Source organism: Phyllostomus hastatus, unplaced genomic scaffold, assembly GCF_019186645.2.
Source record: "Phyllostomus hastatus isolate PE091 unplaced genomic scaffold, TTU_PhHast_1.1 phas_contig_58, whole genome shotgun sequence".
Taxonomy (NCBI): Eukaryota; Metazoa; Chordata; class Mammalia; order Chiroptera; family Phyllostomidae; genus Phyllostomus; species Phyllostomus hastatus.
This window is the reverse complement of record NW_025333916.1, coordinates 57,707,502-57,726,378: the sequence shown is the minus strand read 5'-3', so window position 1 is coordinate 57,726,378 and position 18,877 is coordinate 57,707,502. Positions and strand designations below refer to the sequence as shown.

At 38.3% G+C, this 18,877-nt stretch overlaps 1 protein-coding gene across 3 annotated transcripts in view; it reads left to right on the top strand.

Annotated features, from left to right (window-relative positions):
- FYB1 (FYN binding protein 1) overlaps positions 1–18,204 on the top strand; it is a 153,387-nt gene extending 135,183 nt beyond the window's left edge. For all 3 annotated transcript variants that reach the window (XM_045848262.1, XM_045848260.1, XM_045848261.1), the window contains 7 exons: positions 1,401–1,426; positions 3,333–3,399; positions 6,395–6,485; positions 7,534–7,696; positions 14,605–14,638; positions 16,811–16,842; positions 17,584–18,204. In XM_045848262.1, coding sequence (XP_045704218.1) covers positions 1,401–1,426; positions 3,333–3,399; positions 6,395–6,485; positions 7,534–7,696; positions 14,605–14,638; positions 16,811–16,842; positions 17,584–17,606 — 436 coding nt within the window. In that variant the 3' untranslated portion in view covers positions 17,607–18,204. The remainder of the gene's footprint in view (positions 1–1,400; positions 1,427–3,332; positions 3,400–6,394; positions 6,486–7,533; positions 7,697–14,604; positions 14,639–16,810; positions 16,843–17,583) is intronic.
- Positions 18,205–18,877: the final 673 nt, after the last annotated feature.

Here is an 18,877-nt window from a genome sequence, read left to right as displayed (position 1 = left end):
ACATGCACATGCACACACACGTACATCCATGTACACATACACACCTTCACATCCTCATACACCCTCTGCCTAGTGGGACTTTTTTATGTTAACTGTAACATCACATCTAAAAGCTTCCAATTCTAATTCCACATTTTGTTATATAGTATTTCAAACAACTACTCCTCAAAATACACTCTTTTAAAAATTAATTTGCTTGAAATAAAGGACACAACTTGGAATTTCTTTTCTCTAAACAGTTAGAGACTTAAAGTCTTAGTAACTCTCTTCCACCACAATGACATATTAATTCTATTTGAATGATATATTTATCCTATACCAAAGTTATTCTACATATCTTCAGTGTGTCTAAATAAAAACTAATGCATAAATTTTATCTTCCCATCCAAAAATAACCCTCTAGTCCAAATTCCAGGCGTATGACTCCGAAGGGTCTTAATCATGTGATCGGGTACATGACTCAACCCTCTCGTGTGATGCTAAGACAACACTCAATAAATAAGGACACTTAAACTTACAAGTAAACATTACAAATCTCAGTGAAGCATTTCTCAAATATAATCCTTACTCAGAAATAAAAGCGGAGATTATTTTTTCTGCTTCAATTACACGAAACCTAATTCTGATTTTGGATAATTTTAACTAATGACCTCTCACACTTTCACAAAACTGCACACCATTATTCCAGTGACGTGTGTGTGTGTGTGTGTGTGTGTGTGTGTGTGTGGGTGGGTATGTGTGTTTAAAATTTAGAAAGTAGTAAAAAGTCTTTTTCTGTTGCAACTAAATGCCACCCAATGCTGATTTCAAATCACTTCTCCTAATAAGCTCTTCCTCACTCGTTTCCATGGATATGCCTCTCATTCACCATTCTCCAGTTTGGGGATGTATATGTACATGTTGGGAGAACGTGGTCATATAAAGACTCCTATGACCTTTGTAAATTTCAGTTCTGCATTTCTGCTCTTTGAGTCCAACAAACAGTTTTGGCCCGAGCTATGCCACAGTGAATCCAAAATAGTGAGGCCATTTAATTAACTTTGAATGGCCCAAAAAAGGGCCACTCAAAGGCCCTTTGAATGTAATATGCCCAAACCTCAAAAAAAACAAATCTAAAAACACCAGTCCAGTGGCTATGGGCAAATAAATCACTCAATGTCTGGACTCTTGACTTTTTCGGCTAACGCCGTAGTTCAAAAAAGTCTTGCCAAAGTCCAAATTGATGAACAGAAACTGGACTTCGTGGAGAAATGGAGGATGAGAAAGGAATGACGGCTGACAAATCGTTCAGCCTCTGCAAGCCTCCAGGCTGTGACTTGTTCACGTCTCTCCTAAATAAAGGACTCCGTTGCTGTGTTTCTAATGGTCTGATGACAATTATGTTCTCCTTTCCTTTCCAGTTTCCCTCCTCCTCCTAAACAACTGGGTAAGTAATAAAAACCAACTGTATGTTTTACATCGCATTCCTTGAAGATAAGATAGTGGGAAATCACTGGATGGAGCCATGGTATCTGGACTACAGCCCTGACGGAAAACAATGAATTATATAACCTTGTCGAGTAACTTCACGTTGGGTGGCCCCAGTTTCCTGACGATGAAGTCATGCGAAGAGGAAAAGGGAAGGGGGGAAGTTGCATGGAGGTGGGCAAAGGGGAGGGGGAGTGAGGACCACTGTAATAGCATAAACAGTAAAAGTATAAAGAAAAAATAAAAATAATAAAGAGTCCTTGCAGTGGGAGGATCACAGGGGAGAAAGGGATAAGCAAGCAGGGGTGGACACCAACCTTCTCCAGGTCCCCCACACCCCAGTCCCATCAGGGCTGGGTACACTGGACCTCCTCGTAAAGATTTCTAGAAACAAACCAGACCAGATGCCGCCAAGGTCCTTCTAAATCTAGAAATATTTTTTATTCCTTAAAATGCATAATTCTGTTCTATTTGGAAATTTCACACTACTGCTAAATGCAAACATTTCTTCTTTGTATAATTTCAATAAGCTTATCTTTTTTTACCTGTACTGAAACAAATTTTTAAAATTATTTTCTTAGATTTATTTAAACAAAAATAAAATGTCTCACAAGAATATTCAGGGGCTTTTAAAAACTTTAATTTGTAAATAAATTGAAAGAGCAAACAAAATACAAATATAATATATATTCTCCCAGGCCGTTTTTCTGGTTTTGTTTTCAGTTATAAATTTGAAAATATGTAAGGAACTAATTCAAATTGATCAGTAAATAACGATGAGCTTGTATTGTAATCTACAATTTTTAAAACATATTCGAGAGACAGCTCAATGAAGAACAGGTATAAAATGTAACAAATGTGATCAGTTAAGTAAAAACTATATTTTTTGGTTTTAATTTTCTTTTGTTTGTATGTGTTCTAAGTACATGACAATGGAATACTAAGTTTTCCTTATCTGGAAACCAACAGGTCATTTTTTCCTACATATTAATAAGGACTCTTCATAACTAAGCAAGTTTTATCCTGTGAAATTAATTAACCTGAGTAGGGAAAGACATCTGCATGTATACATATGTGCAGAGAGAGAGGAGTTTCTAAAAGAAATCAAATCCTTGCCACTACCAGAGAACATTTAAACTTTCTGTGATAATCGTTCCTTAAAATATTTGTACCCTTCCACCCATCTCTTCGCCTTCACTCGCTGTGGATCTTTATCCACAAGAAGTCTGGGGGAGAAAAAGTCATCACAGGTTGGAAAAACCATTGACTTTTTCCACCAGTGCTGATTCTCAATACTTCCTGGTTTCAGAAATCTTGTTAACATAATAATCTTTCCATTCTAAGGTGGCGCCACACCTAATACACCTAATATTGCTGTAGCAAAAAAGTTAATAAGGAACAGATCAGTGAACAAAAAAGAATGCTAGATACATAGACAGACAGAGAGATTAGAAGCAGACATGGACACAGACATAAAAATAAAATGGCCTATATTATTATAACTCCAAATCCCAAGAGAATCTTGATTTCAGTTCTTACTGCCAAGGGCCAGGATGCCAACTCTTTTAGTCGGTAACCTATAATCCTGCCACACATCACACTTGTGAGTCGTCAAGTCATCTGCCGCTGGGTTTTTTTTTTCCCTCTGAGGATGATAGTTACAATCACGGTCACTGGTTTTTTCAGGGAGACTCAACACAGGCACCCACGGAAAAAGGAACCTCTCCCCTTAAAGGAACAGTGTTTCCAGGAGAAATGTGCAGAAACCACAAGCAAACTTACTTGGTGGTCCTTGCAACATGAATTGCTCATGTCAAAATGTACACTAACAGTGTTTGAACATTTGATGTTTTGTCTTCTGTTAGAAGGGGGAGAGGAAGTTTACGACGATGTGGATGCCTCGGATTACCCCGTTCCATCGGCTGAGATGAGGTAACTAAAATGCTCTCATTACAATGAAGTCATGAAAATCAGACTGCTCAGGGGAATTCAACTAGAATTTTCCTAGAAAAAAGGACTATTCAAAAGGGCTATTGTCAGGACTATTTCCTGACAATTCAACTAGAATTTTCCTGATAGGATGTGGACCTACTGTGCGAGGCCCTGCTCGCTCTGTCTTCTCCCCGATCCCAGCTCTAACTCTGGCCCGCCTTGTGAGTGGATAACCCTGGTTCTCCTCTTGGGTCTCTCTCCTCCCTCGCCTTTCCCCTCCCCCCCTTTCCCTCCCCCCCTCCCCCTCCCAGAGGTCCTGCTCCTCCTCCCCTGATTATCCTCTGCTCCACGACTCACAGATAGCTGCATTCATTAGTGCATTCCTTCATTCCTTCATTCATTCACTCACCGGGAAAAGATTCGAGAGCCTGATCACAACTTACCTTTTTTCCCCAAAACCCTTTTGTCTTGAATCCACTTCTTGATTACATGTCAGCCTTCACCCACCTTGTGTAAGCCTCTTCTGTCCTCCACAAGACTTTTATCTTTTATGAAAAAGAAGAGGATTTTTTTTCTTTAGCAAGATTTCTATTATGTCTCTTTTTCACAAAAACATCAGTTTCTCAAAGGTTGTATTCAAATTTTTTTTAAAAAGCCGTAAATAGTGACATGCTTTGGTTCACCTAAGGTTTCAATTTAATGTTAGGCTAAAATTGTAAAAAAAAAAAAAAAAATCTAAAATCAGTTAATACAAGAGGAGTACCTTTTCAAAACTGTTTTGAAATAGAAAATAACATGGCAGGATTCTTTTTTATACTTCAATACATAAGGGAGATGTTCTAATATATACAGTGTACAAAAGCAAACACCTCTCTAGCTTTTTCAAGAAAAAAAAGAAAGGTGAGTAAAAAGATTCTGCGCTTGATGTGTTGAAAGATGAAAGTAACAAAAGTAGAATACAAGAAGTGCTATCTCCAGAGCTGTACTGGTAAAAATGCATACATGAACTTGAAGTACTCGCTTGTTATCAAGGCTGTTCAACTCATTTCGCCGAACAAGAGGCAGTTAAAGGGTTAAAGAAACCCAAGGGGAAATACGGTGCTGTGTATACATGAACATTGCCCTGGACAGGTGAAACAAACGAGAAAGATGACAGGAGAATCATGCTCCCTTCTTGGTTCTTCATGAATGGAAAACCTAATCTTCAGTAATATGTTAAGTTCTAATATCCCTCACCACTGGGAAATCACTTCTATCCCGGATCTTTTGTAATGCACGTTTCTGTCGTATATCACTGCAGAAATGCCGGTGCATTCCATAAAACAGCTCTGTGGGAGCTCAGAGTCACACGCTGACTCTATTCTTCAAGCAAAAACACTTTAACTGATTAAATTTAACATAATACGTAACTGTTTTCTTACCAGTTGCTGATTTTCAGAGTTTAAAATAGTTTTATGTTCTCTAACATAATACTCTAGTTTAAAATAAATGTCAATAAATTCTCTTCAAAGATAGCTTGCAGGGAATATTTACCTTTCATGTATATTCCGATGACTTCGGAGTGCTGATTGGGGACCACAGCACCCCACCTCTGCCCGGAGGGTCCCCGGACAGGAGGCGCTGAGTCGGGGGCTGCAGGGGCGCAGGGGCGCAGGGGGGGCAGGGGGGAGCAGGCAGGGTGCTATGCTGACTCACCTCCCAGGGAAGGAACTAAGTCCTAGGATTCAAACGTTAAGAAACAAATCAGTTATAAACAAAACTTCATCTTAGGTCATCCGCCTAAAAATTACTCTCAGTATTTAAAATGTTTCATCATTCACACATATTCTGGTTTTTAAAATTCCTTTCTGCAAGAGGTTCACGACGTTTCCCTAACATCCGTATTGAACTCCACCAGATGGCTCTCAACCTTGGCCGCACATGCCTGTCGCCAGGGGAGCTTTTAAAATATGGCAGTGCAGGGACCCCACTTAGCCTAATTAACTAGAATTTAAAATTAACTTAATGTAATCTGCATTGCTAGGAACTGCACAAGGGTAATGCTATTCTTTAAAAGCTTCCCAGGTGACACTGTATATAGCCAAGCTGGAGACTCACTCACTGTCTTAGGCTTACAAACCTCTTACAACAATTGGGTTTATGCCCACTGGTGTGTATGGCATACAACCTGGGCTCCACTTTGAGTAGTTAAGGAAAAACTTGCATATGGATAAACTCTTTAAGCCAGGAAAATTCATTTTTTACAAAAAATGTTCTTTTTTAAAAAATCATTTTTTACTGTGAAAATTAGAGGCATTTATTGAAGAAGATACAAGAAACATTGTACATAGGACAATGATGCCTCAGTCTCCCTCAAAGTAGGCATCTTGGGACCTCACACAGCTGTCTCATCGCATTTTCCTGAATCTCATCGACAGTCAGAAGTCACAGGGCACCAGTTAGTTGGCTTTCCCCAAAAGTAAAACCACCTTTGGAAGGGGAGAGATTTCAGACAATGGGTGAGATTCAGGAAAATACCGTGGGGCAGCTGATGGCAGTGGGGAGAACTGTGTGAGGTCCCCAGGGGCCTACTTTGAAGGGGACGGAAGCATCATTGTCCCATGTACAAGTGAAAGCCTTTTCTATGACATTAACCAACTTATTTAATTACCTAGGAAGGGATGAAAAGCGTCAGGGGTTCAAGAATAGGTCGAATCATATGAAACTGCTGACACGTGACCGTATATAAACTATGCCACAGAGACTTTATGTAGTTCAACCTCATACATCAATCTCTTATGTCCATTTTAACTCATAATCCGTATTCTCTTGAAGAACCTCTTCTGCATGATGGAATGCCATTGTTTGTTACAGTGACTGTAGTGGATTTCTGAGAAAAAGAATTAAAAACAAAATTTAACAAATATTTCATGTTATCAATAAAGTTTCTATTATACATTATTCTTTTTCTATTTTTTAAACTAAGTATTATTTTACATGTGTTCTGCCTCCCTAGTCAAGGAGCCAAGGTCAAAACAGAAGATATAGACCCTAAGAAGCTAAAAAAGCAAGAAAAAGAAGAAAAAGACTTCAGGAAAAAATTTAAAGTATGTTGTGTTAAAATATCATGTGAAGTTCAAAGTGCTAATGAAAAAAATCTATGATTTTTAAGTTCCAAAATGCAGTGCCATTATCAATATCACAGTTATGCATCATAATTCCTTTATGTTCTATAAATTTTATTTTAGGTTTAAATTTATGCCTATAACAAGGTAAGAAAACTTATGATGCATAATATATGCAATATTAATGATCACCTAAATTAAGCCATCCTTTGAACTTTGATAAGAAAGAAATCTGAAATAGAATGGATAAAGCAGATGTGAGATATATATATATCTCATTATATATATATATAGATATAGATATAGATATAGATATAGATATAGATATATCTCATTATATATATATAAAATGGAATATTATTCAGCCATGAAAAAGAATCTCCTGCCATTTGTAATAACATGGATGGACCTTGTGGGCATCACACTAAGTGAAATAAACCAGACAGAGGAAGATAATTATTGTATTATCACTTAAACGTGGAATCCAAAAAGAGCCAAACTCATTGAAACCTAGAGGACAGTGGGGGCTTACCAGAAGCTAGGGTGTTGAGGAAACAGAGATGTTGGCCAAAGGGTACAAATGTTCAGTTACAAGATGAGCCAGTTCTAGAGACCTGATGCACAGCATGGCGACCCCAGCTAGCGGGACTGTGTTAGACACTGAGAGTTGCTAGAAGAGTACATCGTAAGTGTTCTCACCACAAAAATGAAATGGTAATTGCATGAGGGGATGCAGGTGTCCGCTAAATACTGTGGCAATAATTTTGACATAGATGAGTGTATCAAGGCAATAAATGTGCACCTTAAACTTTTTGTTATTTTTTTATTTTAAAAATAGATACTATGTTAAGTTGAAGAAGTTATATGTGATTTTTCCCTAAAAAACCTTTTCTTTAGTGTCCTTACATTATCTTTTAAAAACAAGGAACTATTGATACTTGTTTATCAAAGATTTTCTTAGTGAACATACCAATAAATGAATTACTTTGATATTAGTCATCAATCAGCAATGCATTTTTTATTTTCCCAGTACGATGGTGAAATTAGAGTCCTCTATTCAACCACAGTTGCTCCGTCCTTAACTACTAAGAAGTGGGGGAACAGAGACCTCCCGGTGAAGCCTGGAGAATCCCTTGAAGTCATACAGAACACGGATGACACCAAGGTCCTCTGCAGGAATGACGAAGGGAAATGTAAGTCACTGCTTACGCCACATCAGCGACTTGCCACCTTTTCCACCTCATGGCACACCTACACTAGTGACTAAAATTCTGTGGCCCACCAAAAAAAGTTATGTTTTTTTGCTGATCTGACAAAAAAGACATAATTTTTATTGTTTTACAACAAAATGAATAATAGTAATTCCCTACCTTTTTCTGCTCCCCAGTGACTTTTTAAAAAATCAGGTGTACATAAAGATTTCCGGTACCGAGAATTAACCAATCAGATGCAAACTTGTTATGCGGCAGGACCAATAAGATGCAGCTCCATTATATGACCTATATATTTATGGTTCAAGACAGGGCATTCACACCAGATGGCTGTTGTTGTGTTGGCTGTGATTTTTGTTTTTTTGGCAATTTAAGGCAAAATAGGTCAGTGCCCCTGACTAAATAGGTATTGTATGTTTTAAAAATTCTTGCAGCACTCTGGTTGAAAATAGGCACTCTGGATAGATACAGCCCTCCAGAATTTAACAGCCACGCAGGGTTCCATGATTGCTGCTGTTTTCATGAACTCTCTCGTTCTATGCTTGGTTCATTACAGAAAACATTAAGAAATCTTGCTGTGTGGCAAGCAATGTATCTGATTTTCACCTCTTTTCAGTTCCCACCTGCTATCTGTCGCATTGCAGAGCCAAATTGGTGCTTCTCAAAAATGAGGTCCCACAGACACCCAGCATCAGGAGGACCCTGGGGGTGGGGGGGGCACTGAAATTGCAGTTGCCTGGACACACCTTTGACGTCCTGAGTCATGAGCTCCGTGGGGTCAGATGGCATCTGTGGTCATAACTCATCCCTGGCTTATCCTTGTGTGGACTAATGTAAGAATCACGGTGAGAAAGTAGTGAGTGGCACCAGCTCTGGCCTGGTTTTAAAATTTGTAACATGTGTCGTGTCACACCTAGAATTTCCAGTTTTCCTACTGTGCCAATTCTCTTGTTTCCGTTTCCTACTTGGATGCTTGTAATATGACATACGATGAAAAGACAGTTCCTGTCTTCTTTGACTCTGTCAGCTATTAAAGCAGACAGATGGAAGCATGTTTTGTGAAATTTTTATAAAGACGCTTATTTAACTTAAAGTCGAGGAAAGAGTAATTCAAAGCTTTGTTGTCCTGTATCTGAAATGGGATGGCCAGCCAGCACGGCTGCCCCACACGAGCTAGGTTAGTCCGCACAGAAAATGTGAACTCCACGTCAAATTTTAAACACAGGAAGATGACTCAGGGACACAAGCTTTAAGAACAAAACACAGCCCTGGCTGGTGTGGCTCAGTGGATTGAGCGCTGGCCTGCAAATCAAAGGGTCCCCGGTTCGGTTCCCAGTCAGGGCACAGGCCTGGGTTATAGGCCAGGCGCCCAGTAAGGGGCGTGCACAAGGCAACCACACATTGTTGTTTCTCTTTCTTTCTTTCTCCTTCCCTTCCCCTCTCTCTAAAAATAAATAAATAAAATCTTTAAAAAAAATAAACTAAAAAAAAACAAGCTAAGTGTGTTACTAATACATTTAAAAAAAAGAACCAAACACAGTGATGAGGGTGAGAAAAATGGATCTAAAGTTACCCTGGACCAGGTGTGGTTGGCTTTGATGAGGAGAGAATGGAATGTGGGACAAAGGATACAAGGCAGGTGGAGTGTGGTATTCAGATTTGAAGCCCTACTGGAGATAAAGTATCAACAGGGCTCCAGGAAACAAAGTAAACCCCCCTTTCAGACCAGCATTTGCGCAGATGCACCCCTTTCTGATCCAGCCTCATCCTCATCAACTCTTTCCCATGTGCAATTGACACCCAGACCTACAAACTACTTACTTGTCATTTCCTCGACTAGTTATGCTATTTCTTCCTTCTACACTATTTTATTCTCCGTGGAATGCCCATAATCGTCCATTTAAAACAACACAATTGTCATTTGGCACGTCCAATTGGAAACATGTCCACTCTCTACTCCCCAGCCATCCCACCACAACTAATATCTCCCTTGCTCCACCAAGCTACTACTGTTACTTTTGTTGCTGTAATTGCCTTATTGTTTCACCAGTCTGTTATTAGACTCTGAGAGTAGCTTCAGTGAACTGTTCTCAACATTGTTATGCCAACATGTTCTACTGTGCCTGGCACCTTGCTTAGGGCTTGCTGAATTGCATTCCACAATTTGGAGACTGCAGCCAGAGAACCAGATAAAAGCCTGGCACACAAACACTCACAGGAAAATGTCTGTTGTATAGTCGAATTGGTTAGAAAACAGAAGTCCTCTGTCTGAGCCTTAGTAACGTGGTTCACTTGTTGCATGTCATTCGGGAGCCTCTAAACCTTTCAGTTCCTTGTTTCTGCACCTTGTGGTTAGCAGCAAAGGCATTTGCAACCCAACACCATGGTGACCCTAGTGTTTTCCTTGCTCTCCCTTCTGTAATGCTTCAAAGGAAAGAAAGCATCACTTACTCAAACCTAAGGTTGGTGACAATAGAAACTAGAGGCTAAAGAATGAACAGTAATCCCTTCCCCTTGTGAGTCAGAGCACACACCACTTTCACAGGCGGTATCCCATTTAACCAGGTCTTACCCACTGACTTGTGGGCGCTATCGCAGAGGCGTGGAGACCTGCAGGAGATATTTCTGGTGTGGTCCCAGATGTTTAGAACTTCTCCCTAGTACTGGTGCATATCCCACAATTCAATGTCTCATTAGCTGTGAGTTTTCCCATCTCTTGTCATTGGAGAAATGAATTTCTACAAAAATATGCAATGATACATGATCTGAGTTATTTGTGGCTAAAATGTCCTCCATTTCTTTGGAGCATCAGAGAAAGGGGGGTTTCAAAGGCGCTTTAAGTTTCCCCAAATCCAGCCGGTCATTTCTTTGCTTAAGTAATTTTGTTTTCAGTTTGAAAACAACACATCCCCACTGAAAAAAAATGTTTTAAATTCAGAACTTCGAGAAGTCACCCCGATTTGAAGCCTCAGAAATGAGAGAGGGGAAGAGAAACAGAAAGAGACCGAGAGAGAGAGAGGAAGAGAGAAATTTCATAAAACTAGGATACTGTAACAATTTATATTCAGTATTATGTACTGCATATTCTTTTTTCTTTTTATTACATTATGAGCATTTTTCCTTGAAATTGGGCATTGTTCTACTTGCCCGGGTTAATCTATGGAATACGATTTCATTGTTTTTAAACTGCAGGAGACCAAATTGAATACATTTAATTTTATATCTGGACTTGCTCACAACAAGTGAAATAATGAGGAAATAATAACAGTTGTCGTTTTTATCGAGTAAAACAAAGTGGAAACTATTAGAATGCAGATATTATCCGTTTCCGAAAGATGGTATTCTATCTCCTTTGTAATTTCGTGCTCACAGCACCCCTCTGCAAGGTGAGCCGTCCGTCCTGGGGCCCGCAGCTGCGCTGCAGCGGGCAAATGTTCCGTGAAGACAGAACCCAGCACATACTGGGGGCGGGCGTTGCTTTCTTCACTGGCTCTCCCCCACCACATATTTCAGAACATTTGTTCCAAGCCACTGTGTTCTGCTCTATGCATGTGAGGATTCCGAATAACAATTTCCTATTATCATGAGAATCTCTGCCCAAACCCACCACATCACAGGGCTAATGAGACACGACAGTCATTCTCCGTGAGAAAGAGCCATAAGGTGGTTTTTTTTAAAATTAATTTCATTAGTTTGTACTTTTCATTATCATTCCCTTATGATGGATGCACATGGAACATGTGAGCAAAGAAAGCGTTTTTCTACTGCAGAGAAAGTATTTCTAGGAACTATAATGGAGAGGTTATATAAAAATTCATGGCAAGTCACTTGTGTTGACACTGTCGTGACTCGTGCTTTCCACAGAATGACGTTTCAGCAGAGGGTTTTAAACGCAATACACAGCAAAAACGGTGCTGTATAGAAAGCCACTAGCCCTGTGAAAACGCTATTCAATAGTCATTTTATAGCTAATGAGCCCCCAATTATCACATCATTTTAGGGAACTAAAATACAGCAGTACAGTGCTGTCCCATGCTTAATCTCCTTGCTACATTTTTCTTAAAAAGATTTGCAATCACTGATGTTTATGTACCAAACACACAACAGCAACGAAAATGGAGCATTCAACAGAAGAGAAAGCCAACTCTTGAACAGTCAAGACACAGAAGGAAATATAAAAGGGCGCTGAGAATCTAAGAGAATATGTCTTTATAATTTATTTTGTGAAGTTAGATCATTAAGACGTACATCACAAGTTACTAACTGTGGCATGTAAAGGTCTGTTTTAGTGCTTACTTACAGATAGTGTTTTATCCAGGTCCACACAATTTTTGCATAATTGAGTTTTAAAAAGTGGTTTACCTAACAGCACAAGAAAATAAAAACCTTTGATTTCCAAAATCATGATTATATTCTCTTTATCTTTGTCACTCTTAATCTTCCAAAGATTTTTTTAAACCAGAAATATGTTTGATGCCAGAATACTTCTAGTCTCTTACAACACTTTATAATTTCTTATACATTTCTCTAATTTTCCACCTTTTAATTTCAGTTCAGAGACTATACAGCCCCAACAACTCACAATGAGACTGATGTCATTGCTAAAAGCTTCAGTTCATATGTGTAGTTATTTTTAACTTTTTAACTTAAACATGAATGTATCACGGAAACACAGTTGTATTGTTTTACTTTCCAGTTTTTAGGAGAAAATTCAAAATGAAAGTAAAACCACAAATTTTACCTAAAAAAAGTTGGGGGCCATTACTGTCTATAGAGAACTGCTCTTGTTTTTTTTTTTTAAGATTTTATTTATTTATTTTTAGAGAGGGACGGGAGGGAGATAGAGAGAGAGAGAAACATCAATGTGCAGTTGCTGGGGGTTACGGCCTGCAACCCAGGCATGTACCCTGGCTGGGAATCGAACCCGCGACACTTTGGTTTGCAGCTCAAGCTCAGTCCACTGAGCTATGCCAGCCAGGGCCTGAGAACTGCTCATGTTTTATTTGGGCCCCAGACGGAAGTGCAGGGAAAGGCAGATGTCAGTCACTAGAACCTGACACAAAACCACCATTCACTCCAACACCTTGTGATCTGCACCAATTTTCTCATGTGAGAGACACACATATAATTATGTTAGATTATGATCTATACCTTAATTGTTTCAAGTCTGTTAACATGAAATGAATGAAAGAGCTGTGATATCAAAGACTACCCCAGGATGATGAGTATTCATTGTAGATGTTCTGGCATTAATAATTTCTGCTACTTTTGCTTTGACTGAAGTAAAAAAGAAGGTATACAATGGTCTAATTTTTCATACTTGTAATAAAATAGTACTTTACTGTGCTTGTATCATTTTGAAACATGCTTCATTTACTTCCATACTACAGGAATTCAAAGAAAACCTTGATTCTTTCTTTTCCCAGTATTATTCTTATAAACAGTTTTTATCTGAAGGTGGTGAATTTCTGGATAAAATATTTTGGTGAAGTTTTTGATGCTGGAATATTTCAAGGGAAAGTTCATTGTCTTAAGTTTTAATCTACCATTTCAGTTGTATGACTGTAACATTTTAAAAATATGTTTTTACATGTTAAATCAACAATATAGGACATCAAGGTGTTTAAGTAAGTTCATTATCACTTGCATAAATCTCCACTTGTGAGCTTCCTGCTTTGCAATTTTTACATATTTACTCCGATTTAGAACCCAAACTATGTGTTAAGTGGATCAAGACCTGTAGTTGACTCCGTGAAAGACGTGATGTAGAGGCTGTATTGGCAAGGCAATCATTGGTGCAGACATCCCGAATACAAGACAGTTCAGGCAGTAACACAGAGCTAATCATTTGAAAGGTTAGTCATTAGATGTCAACAGACATTTCCTGAACAAAATGGTCCATATTTTTCCTAAGGGCATTTTACACCATGAGGGGCAAACATGAGGTGCTCAAAAATATTTTTTGCAGCCCTGGCTGGCATAGCTCTGTGGATTGAGCGTGGACTGTGAACCAAAGTGTCACAGGTTCGATTCCCAGTCAGGGTACATGCCTGGGTTGCAGGCCATGGCCCCCAGCAACCGCACGTTGATGTTTCTCTCTCTCTCTCTCTTTCTCCCTCCCTTCCCTCTCTAAAAATAAATAAATAAATTTTTAAAAATATATATATATTTTGCTTTCTTGTATATAATATGGTCTATTTTCTACTTACCCAGGGAGTTACTAGAACCCCTTGTACGTGTTCTTCTGTAATGATTTGTCCGATAACAGATGAAAACGCCACTGTTGAGACCGTCAAGCGGCACAAGCCGTAGGGGAAGACCTTCCACACTGCACAGCCCAGGGCTGTGTTCAGACCGTTACAATGCTTGCTCCCCCAAGCAGCCCCGGGGGAACTGGCGTCTGAAAGCAGGCCGGATTCTGCCCACTATTATAACCTTCAACATGTGAAGTCTTCAATGTGGTGGTCTTTAAAATGCCTACCTATGAACTACTTTAGTAGTCAGAGAAACTATGCTTACTAAATTCTTCCTCAAATGGGTCACATGGGTGTCACCTTAAAAAATAGATTAAAATTTCAAAGAACCTTATACTACAACCTGCAGTAGTTTAGAGAAGTAGTTTAGAGAAGTAAAAACATGTTTTTTTTAATTTATAGGGGAAAGGAGGAAGCATTGTAAATGGAGAAAAAGAGGCATGTAGGAGAGAAAAATCAGAGAGAAAAATTAGAGAGAAAAGAAGAAAGGAAAGAAAAGTAGACAAAAAAATGGGTTGTATTTGAAGACAGATACAATTATTCAATATATTATATTATATTATATTATATTAAAAGAAATAGTAAAGATTTTTCAAGTCTGTACTACTAATAAAATTCATGTCCTTTTTTTCATAGATGGTTATGTTCTTCGGAGTAACTTGGTGGACAAGTAAGTCCTTTCTCTTCTTATTATACTTGTAAAAAAAAATTATGCTTTGCTTTAGGAAAGATTCTTACTATTGTTTAAATAATATGGTCTACTGAACTATCATACATTTTAAAACAATACACTATACGAATGTCATATAAATGTCAGCCCCCATAATAAAGTTAAGGGTTTCATGAAGCGTCACTTTAAATAGACAAGAAACCCTTTTCATCCATCATTCTACAGTTCACAGTTTTATGTATTCACTGGAGACACATCGCAAATATGGGAGACAGGTCGAAGCCACTAACACTTTCATCAGTACTTTGCATTTCACTTCCTGATTACTGCGGTGGGTTGAATTGAATAATCAGTGATCAGTGACCAATTACTGTCTGCACAGTAGGTGTCAGTGTCACCTATTAACAGTTTATAGTCTGGCCCTTAACTGGAGGACCTTTCTTTACTCATACCAGACATAGTAGAGCATTAAGTTGTCTTTTGGGAGGCATGCCAGAACTGAGATAGTAGTCAATGATTCTTCTATTCTTATGAATAAGACATTGTCACGGTCTGGTAGCAGTGTGCTATTCGAGTCCCCCAAAACATTATGAGATTCTGTTCCTTGTAAACTGACACAAGAAAAGAACTCCATTATCAGTTATGCCACACTCCAATACAAAGATTTGCAGAATTCAGCCTAAAAAGAATCAAGGAGGATTCCCAAACCATGTCCATAAACAACCCAACACCAGCAGAAAGGGACAAATCAGAGTTAAGGTTTCTGTCTGAAAACCAGAATAGAGTCAAAAGAAAAATATTTGTAATACTTCCATTTTCTTCAGAACATTACTCACAGTGCTGGCCATGGGACTTCTCAGTAGGTTTTATTCTATGAAAGGCAGAAATGTCAAAGAAAGAATGTATGGTAAACAATAGGACGACATCTTCCCCATTGAATATGCAGGGTGATTGCGAGGGAATTTAGAAAGTGTACTCTGTAAGTAATTGTTGGCTTACCACCTACTAAAGTGAACACTTGTGATTCTTTTGAATGAGTAATAAGAAAATCTGTGCTCTTTGCATTTGTATCAGATTTCCATTAGCCAAAGCCTCCCTCGATCTCAGAGAAAGAATCCAAACAGAAGACATAGGGAACTCAGAGCATCTGCCACAGTTGGCAGCGGTCGAACGGTCTGCGGCTGTTCCATGGCAAAAGCGCAGAGCTGGTACAGGGACCACATGCAGTCTGGTCTAAGTGGCAAAGTCACCTTACAGTCCTGGGCTTTGAAACTGCACCCTACGTTTCAAGGCTATATTAATATTTGTAGTACTTTCTATTTTTACACGTATATCATTTCCTCCTCCGCTAGATTATAAGTTTCTTGAAATCAAAGCTTATGTCTTACTCATATTTATATCTCTTGGAACTTAGAAGACACTCAGTCGAACAGAATAGACTATTTTGCAAAGATTCGGGGCCAGGTAAAACCTAAAATATGTAAAAATAGCCAGAACTATTACTATGGATGCTGCCTGTCACCATAAATACTTTTAGAATTATGTAACATAGGAATCACCATAGTAACTATATCTTGGCTGCTTATTCTATAACCAATATGTGTATGTTTTATAATTAATATTTGTACCTTATACTTAGAAACATGCAAAAATGATGCATCCATTTCCTATGTCATATATCATCGTATGTCATTTAACATTTGAAGTTCAAGTGAAAGTATAAATCTGATATTAACAGGTATAATGAATCCATTGACGATTTTTTTATTAGAACCTCCAGCGGTTCTAATGCTCCAGGATTTGTCAGTTCGTTTAGTCCAACAAAAACACTTCTTCCCAAGCTCAGCTCTGCACTGGGCTCACTGCTGGGTCTGGAGAAGAGTAAGAAGGCGTGGACTGTGCTCTTGAGACGTGTTTCCGTTATCTGATGTGCCAGACAATCAGAAATAAATTGTGGGGTTTTTTTAAATAATGAAACAGAGGGTTAGATGAAGCCAATGAACAAAGATGCAGATGAAAATGAAATTTCTTCCCATTTATAAATGCACAGTAACTTCTCACCCTTAAATGCCTGTGTCCTATCAAATCGTATATCAACTTTTTATTCTCAATATTGCTTTGATGTTAAAAAGGTACTTTCTTTAAAGTAAAATGTGTTTTCTACCCTTACAGTGATGGAGAAATCTATGACGATATTGCTGACGGTGAGTCCCCCGTGGCACCAGCCGCAGAGAACAGGAACAGTGAATTTACTGTTCTTACAAATACTGAAAGTAGCTTGCTGGATTAATTAGAACCTTCCAATCTGATCAGAATTTGAATCACTTGAAACTGTTAGAAAAGGTACATGTGCTCCTATAATGAAAAAAAATTGTTTTTACACATGACTGGAAATCAAGGAAGAATCTCATTTATTTCCTTTGAAAACAGACGGAGGAAAATAGTCGGTGAATTTTTATTATACTATGAACCCACATCTTTGCCCAACTGCTTTCCCACAAAAAAATATGTGCATTTGCTACTTATTTCATAACCTATAAAATCAGTATTCCCCAAACATTATCTATTCCTAAAGTATGATATAAAAAGTTAATCTCAACTGACAGGAAGCATAGTGTTAGTCATGTCACCTTCAATCTCCTTTTAAATTTATTCTTATTGCTATTTAATATTTTCAACCTCATTTGTAGACACTTCTGCAAGGTACATTTTATTCAGTGCCAAATAAAACAAAATAACCCTGAGTCTCATTTTGACAGAGACTAAAACTTGTCCATAAACTTTATTGGAATTGAATACAGATCAGTAGTTAAATAAGTGTATGAGCTTCTACTTTTCAAAATCCTAAACCAGGAGCGTCTGAATCAACCGTATTTCCAACCTTGGAATACTCACGGGGTATGTTTCGCATGACATTATTTAAATTTGTGGTGTTTTTCTTTCAGGTTGCATCTATGACAATGACTAACCCTCAGTTTGGGTCATCTGTACCTACGTGAAGTCTGGGTTTGAACTGGCCTATGTTATTGGTTATCACAGAAAACAAACGCACAAAACTACTTATCATTTGTTATAAAATTATGATTATCTTGATAAAGTTTTGACATTGTGGACTTAGAAAGTGATCTCTCTGTTTAATCAACATCTGGGGAGACTGTATCATGAAATGTAGGAATTACTAAATATTTAAACATCCCATTTCTGCCTGGGCTATATACTTATAAAGATACTTCGTGTAAGTCATCAGTAGCAACCCCCATCCCAAAACAATTATTTGAGAAGAAATGACTATGTTGTCTAAAGAAATACAAGGAAGAACCATAAAGAAATATAAAAGGAAATTTTCAAACATCCACAAGGAGAAAACTATCATTTACACCTCCAATTTTGACTCTTTCTTCTCTCTAGCTGGTGGGTTCAATGTTTTTCAAAATTATACTTGTAGCAGAAAGTTTTGTATAAAGTTTGTCCCTATGTGTTAATTGTGAATATGTGTTAATTATTTCATAAGAATGTATGCATTTGGGTATGCACACCTAAAATAAAAACTAAAGAAGAATCTAAAATAAGTTTTCTTTTTGCAGATGCATACGCTAACAGGGTAATTCTGTATTCTGTTTAAAGTTCTGTTGTAACTGGAGTAGAAACGAAGGTGGATTGCTCTAAAATTATGCAGAATGAAATCGGGGCTTTGACATTACCCTTTTATGGCGCTTCTTTACTACGAAGACTTTTTTCAGTTTTTGTTTTTGTTTCTCAATGACCTCTGTGGAGCTCTTTCAAAAACCACTTTACAGGAAAGTTGTCCAGCAAATGAGTACATCCTGGTGTTAGTACTGGGGTGTTCTGGGGACGCACTCTCTTCCCAAAGCAGCCCAGAAACAAAACGTGAAGCGTCGGGGCCCCAAATGCTAAGAACACTAAGTACCACGGTACAGAACACAAAATCCCGACACTCAAGAAAAGAGTTTCTGAAGAGTGACCTCAAGGAATTGAAATAATTTCAAATGATTGCAAAGAACCTCAATGCCTTTGCATGGGTAAAGTGGAATTTCCATCAGATACAGTGAAATTTGAAAATAGGTCAACTTCTTTTGCTCAGTTGATAGATTCTGGAAGAGTCAAGCCCCCCAAAGAGAAGCCACTGACCTCAAAGATCGCCGCCAATTTTGAAATACTTCGATGTCTACTCTTTGACAGGGAAACCCGTCTACGCTCACATGAGGAATTTAATACCAG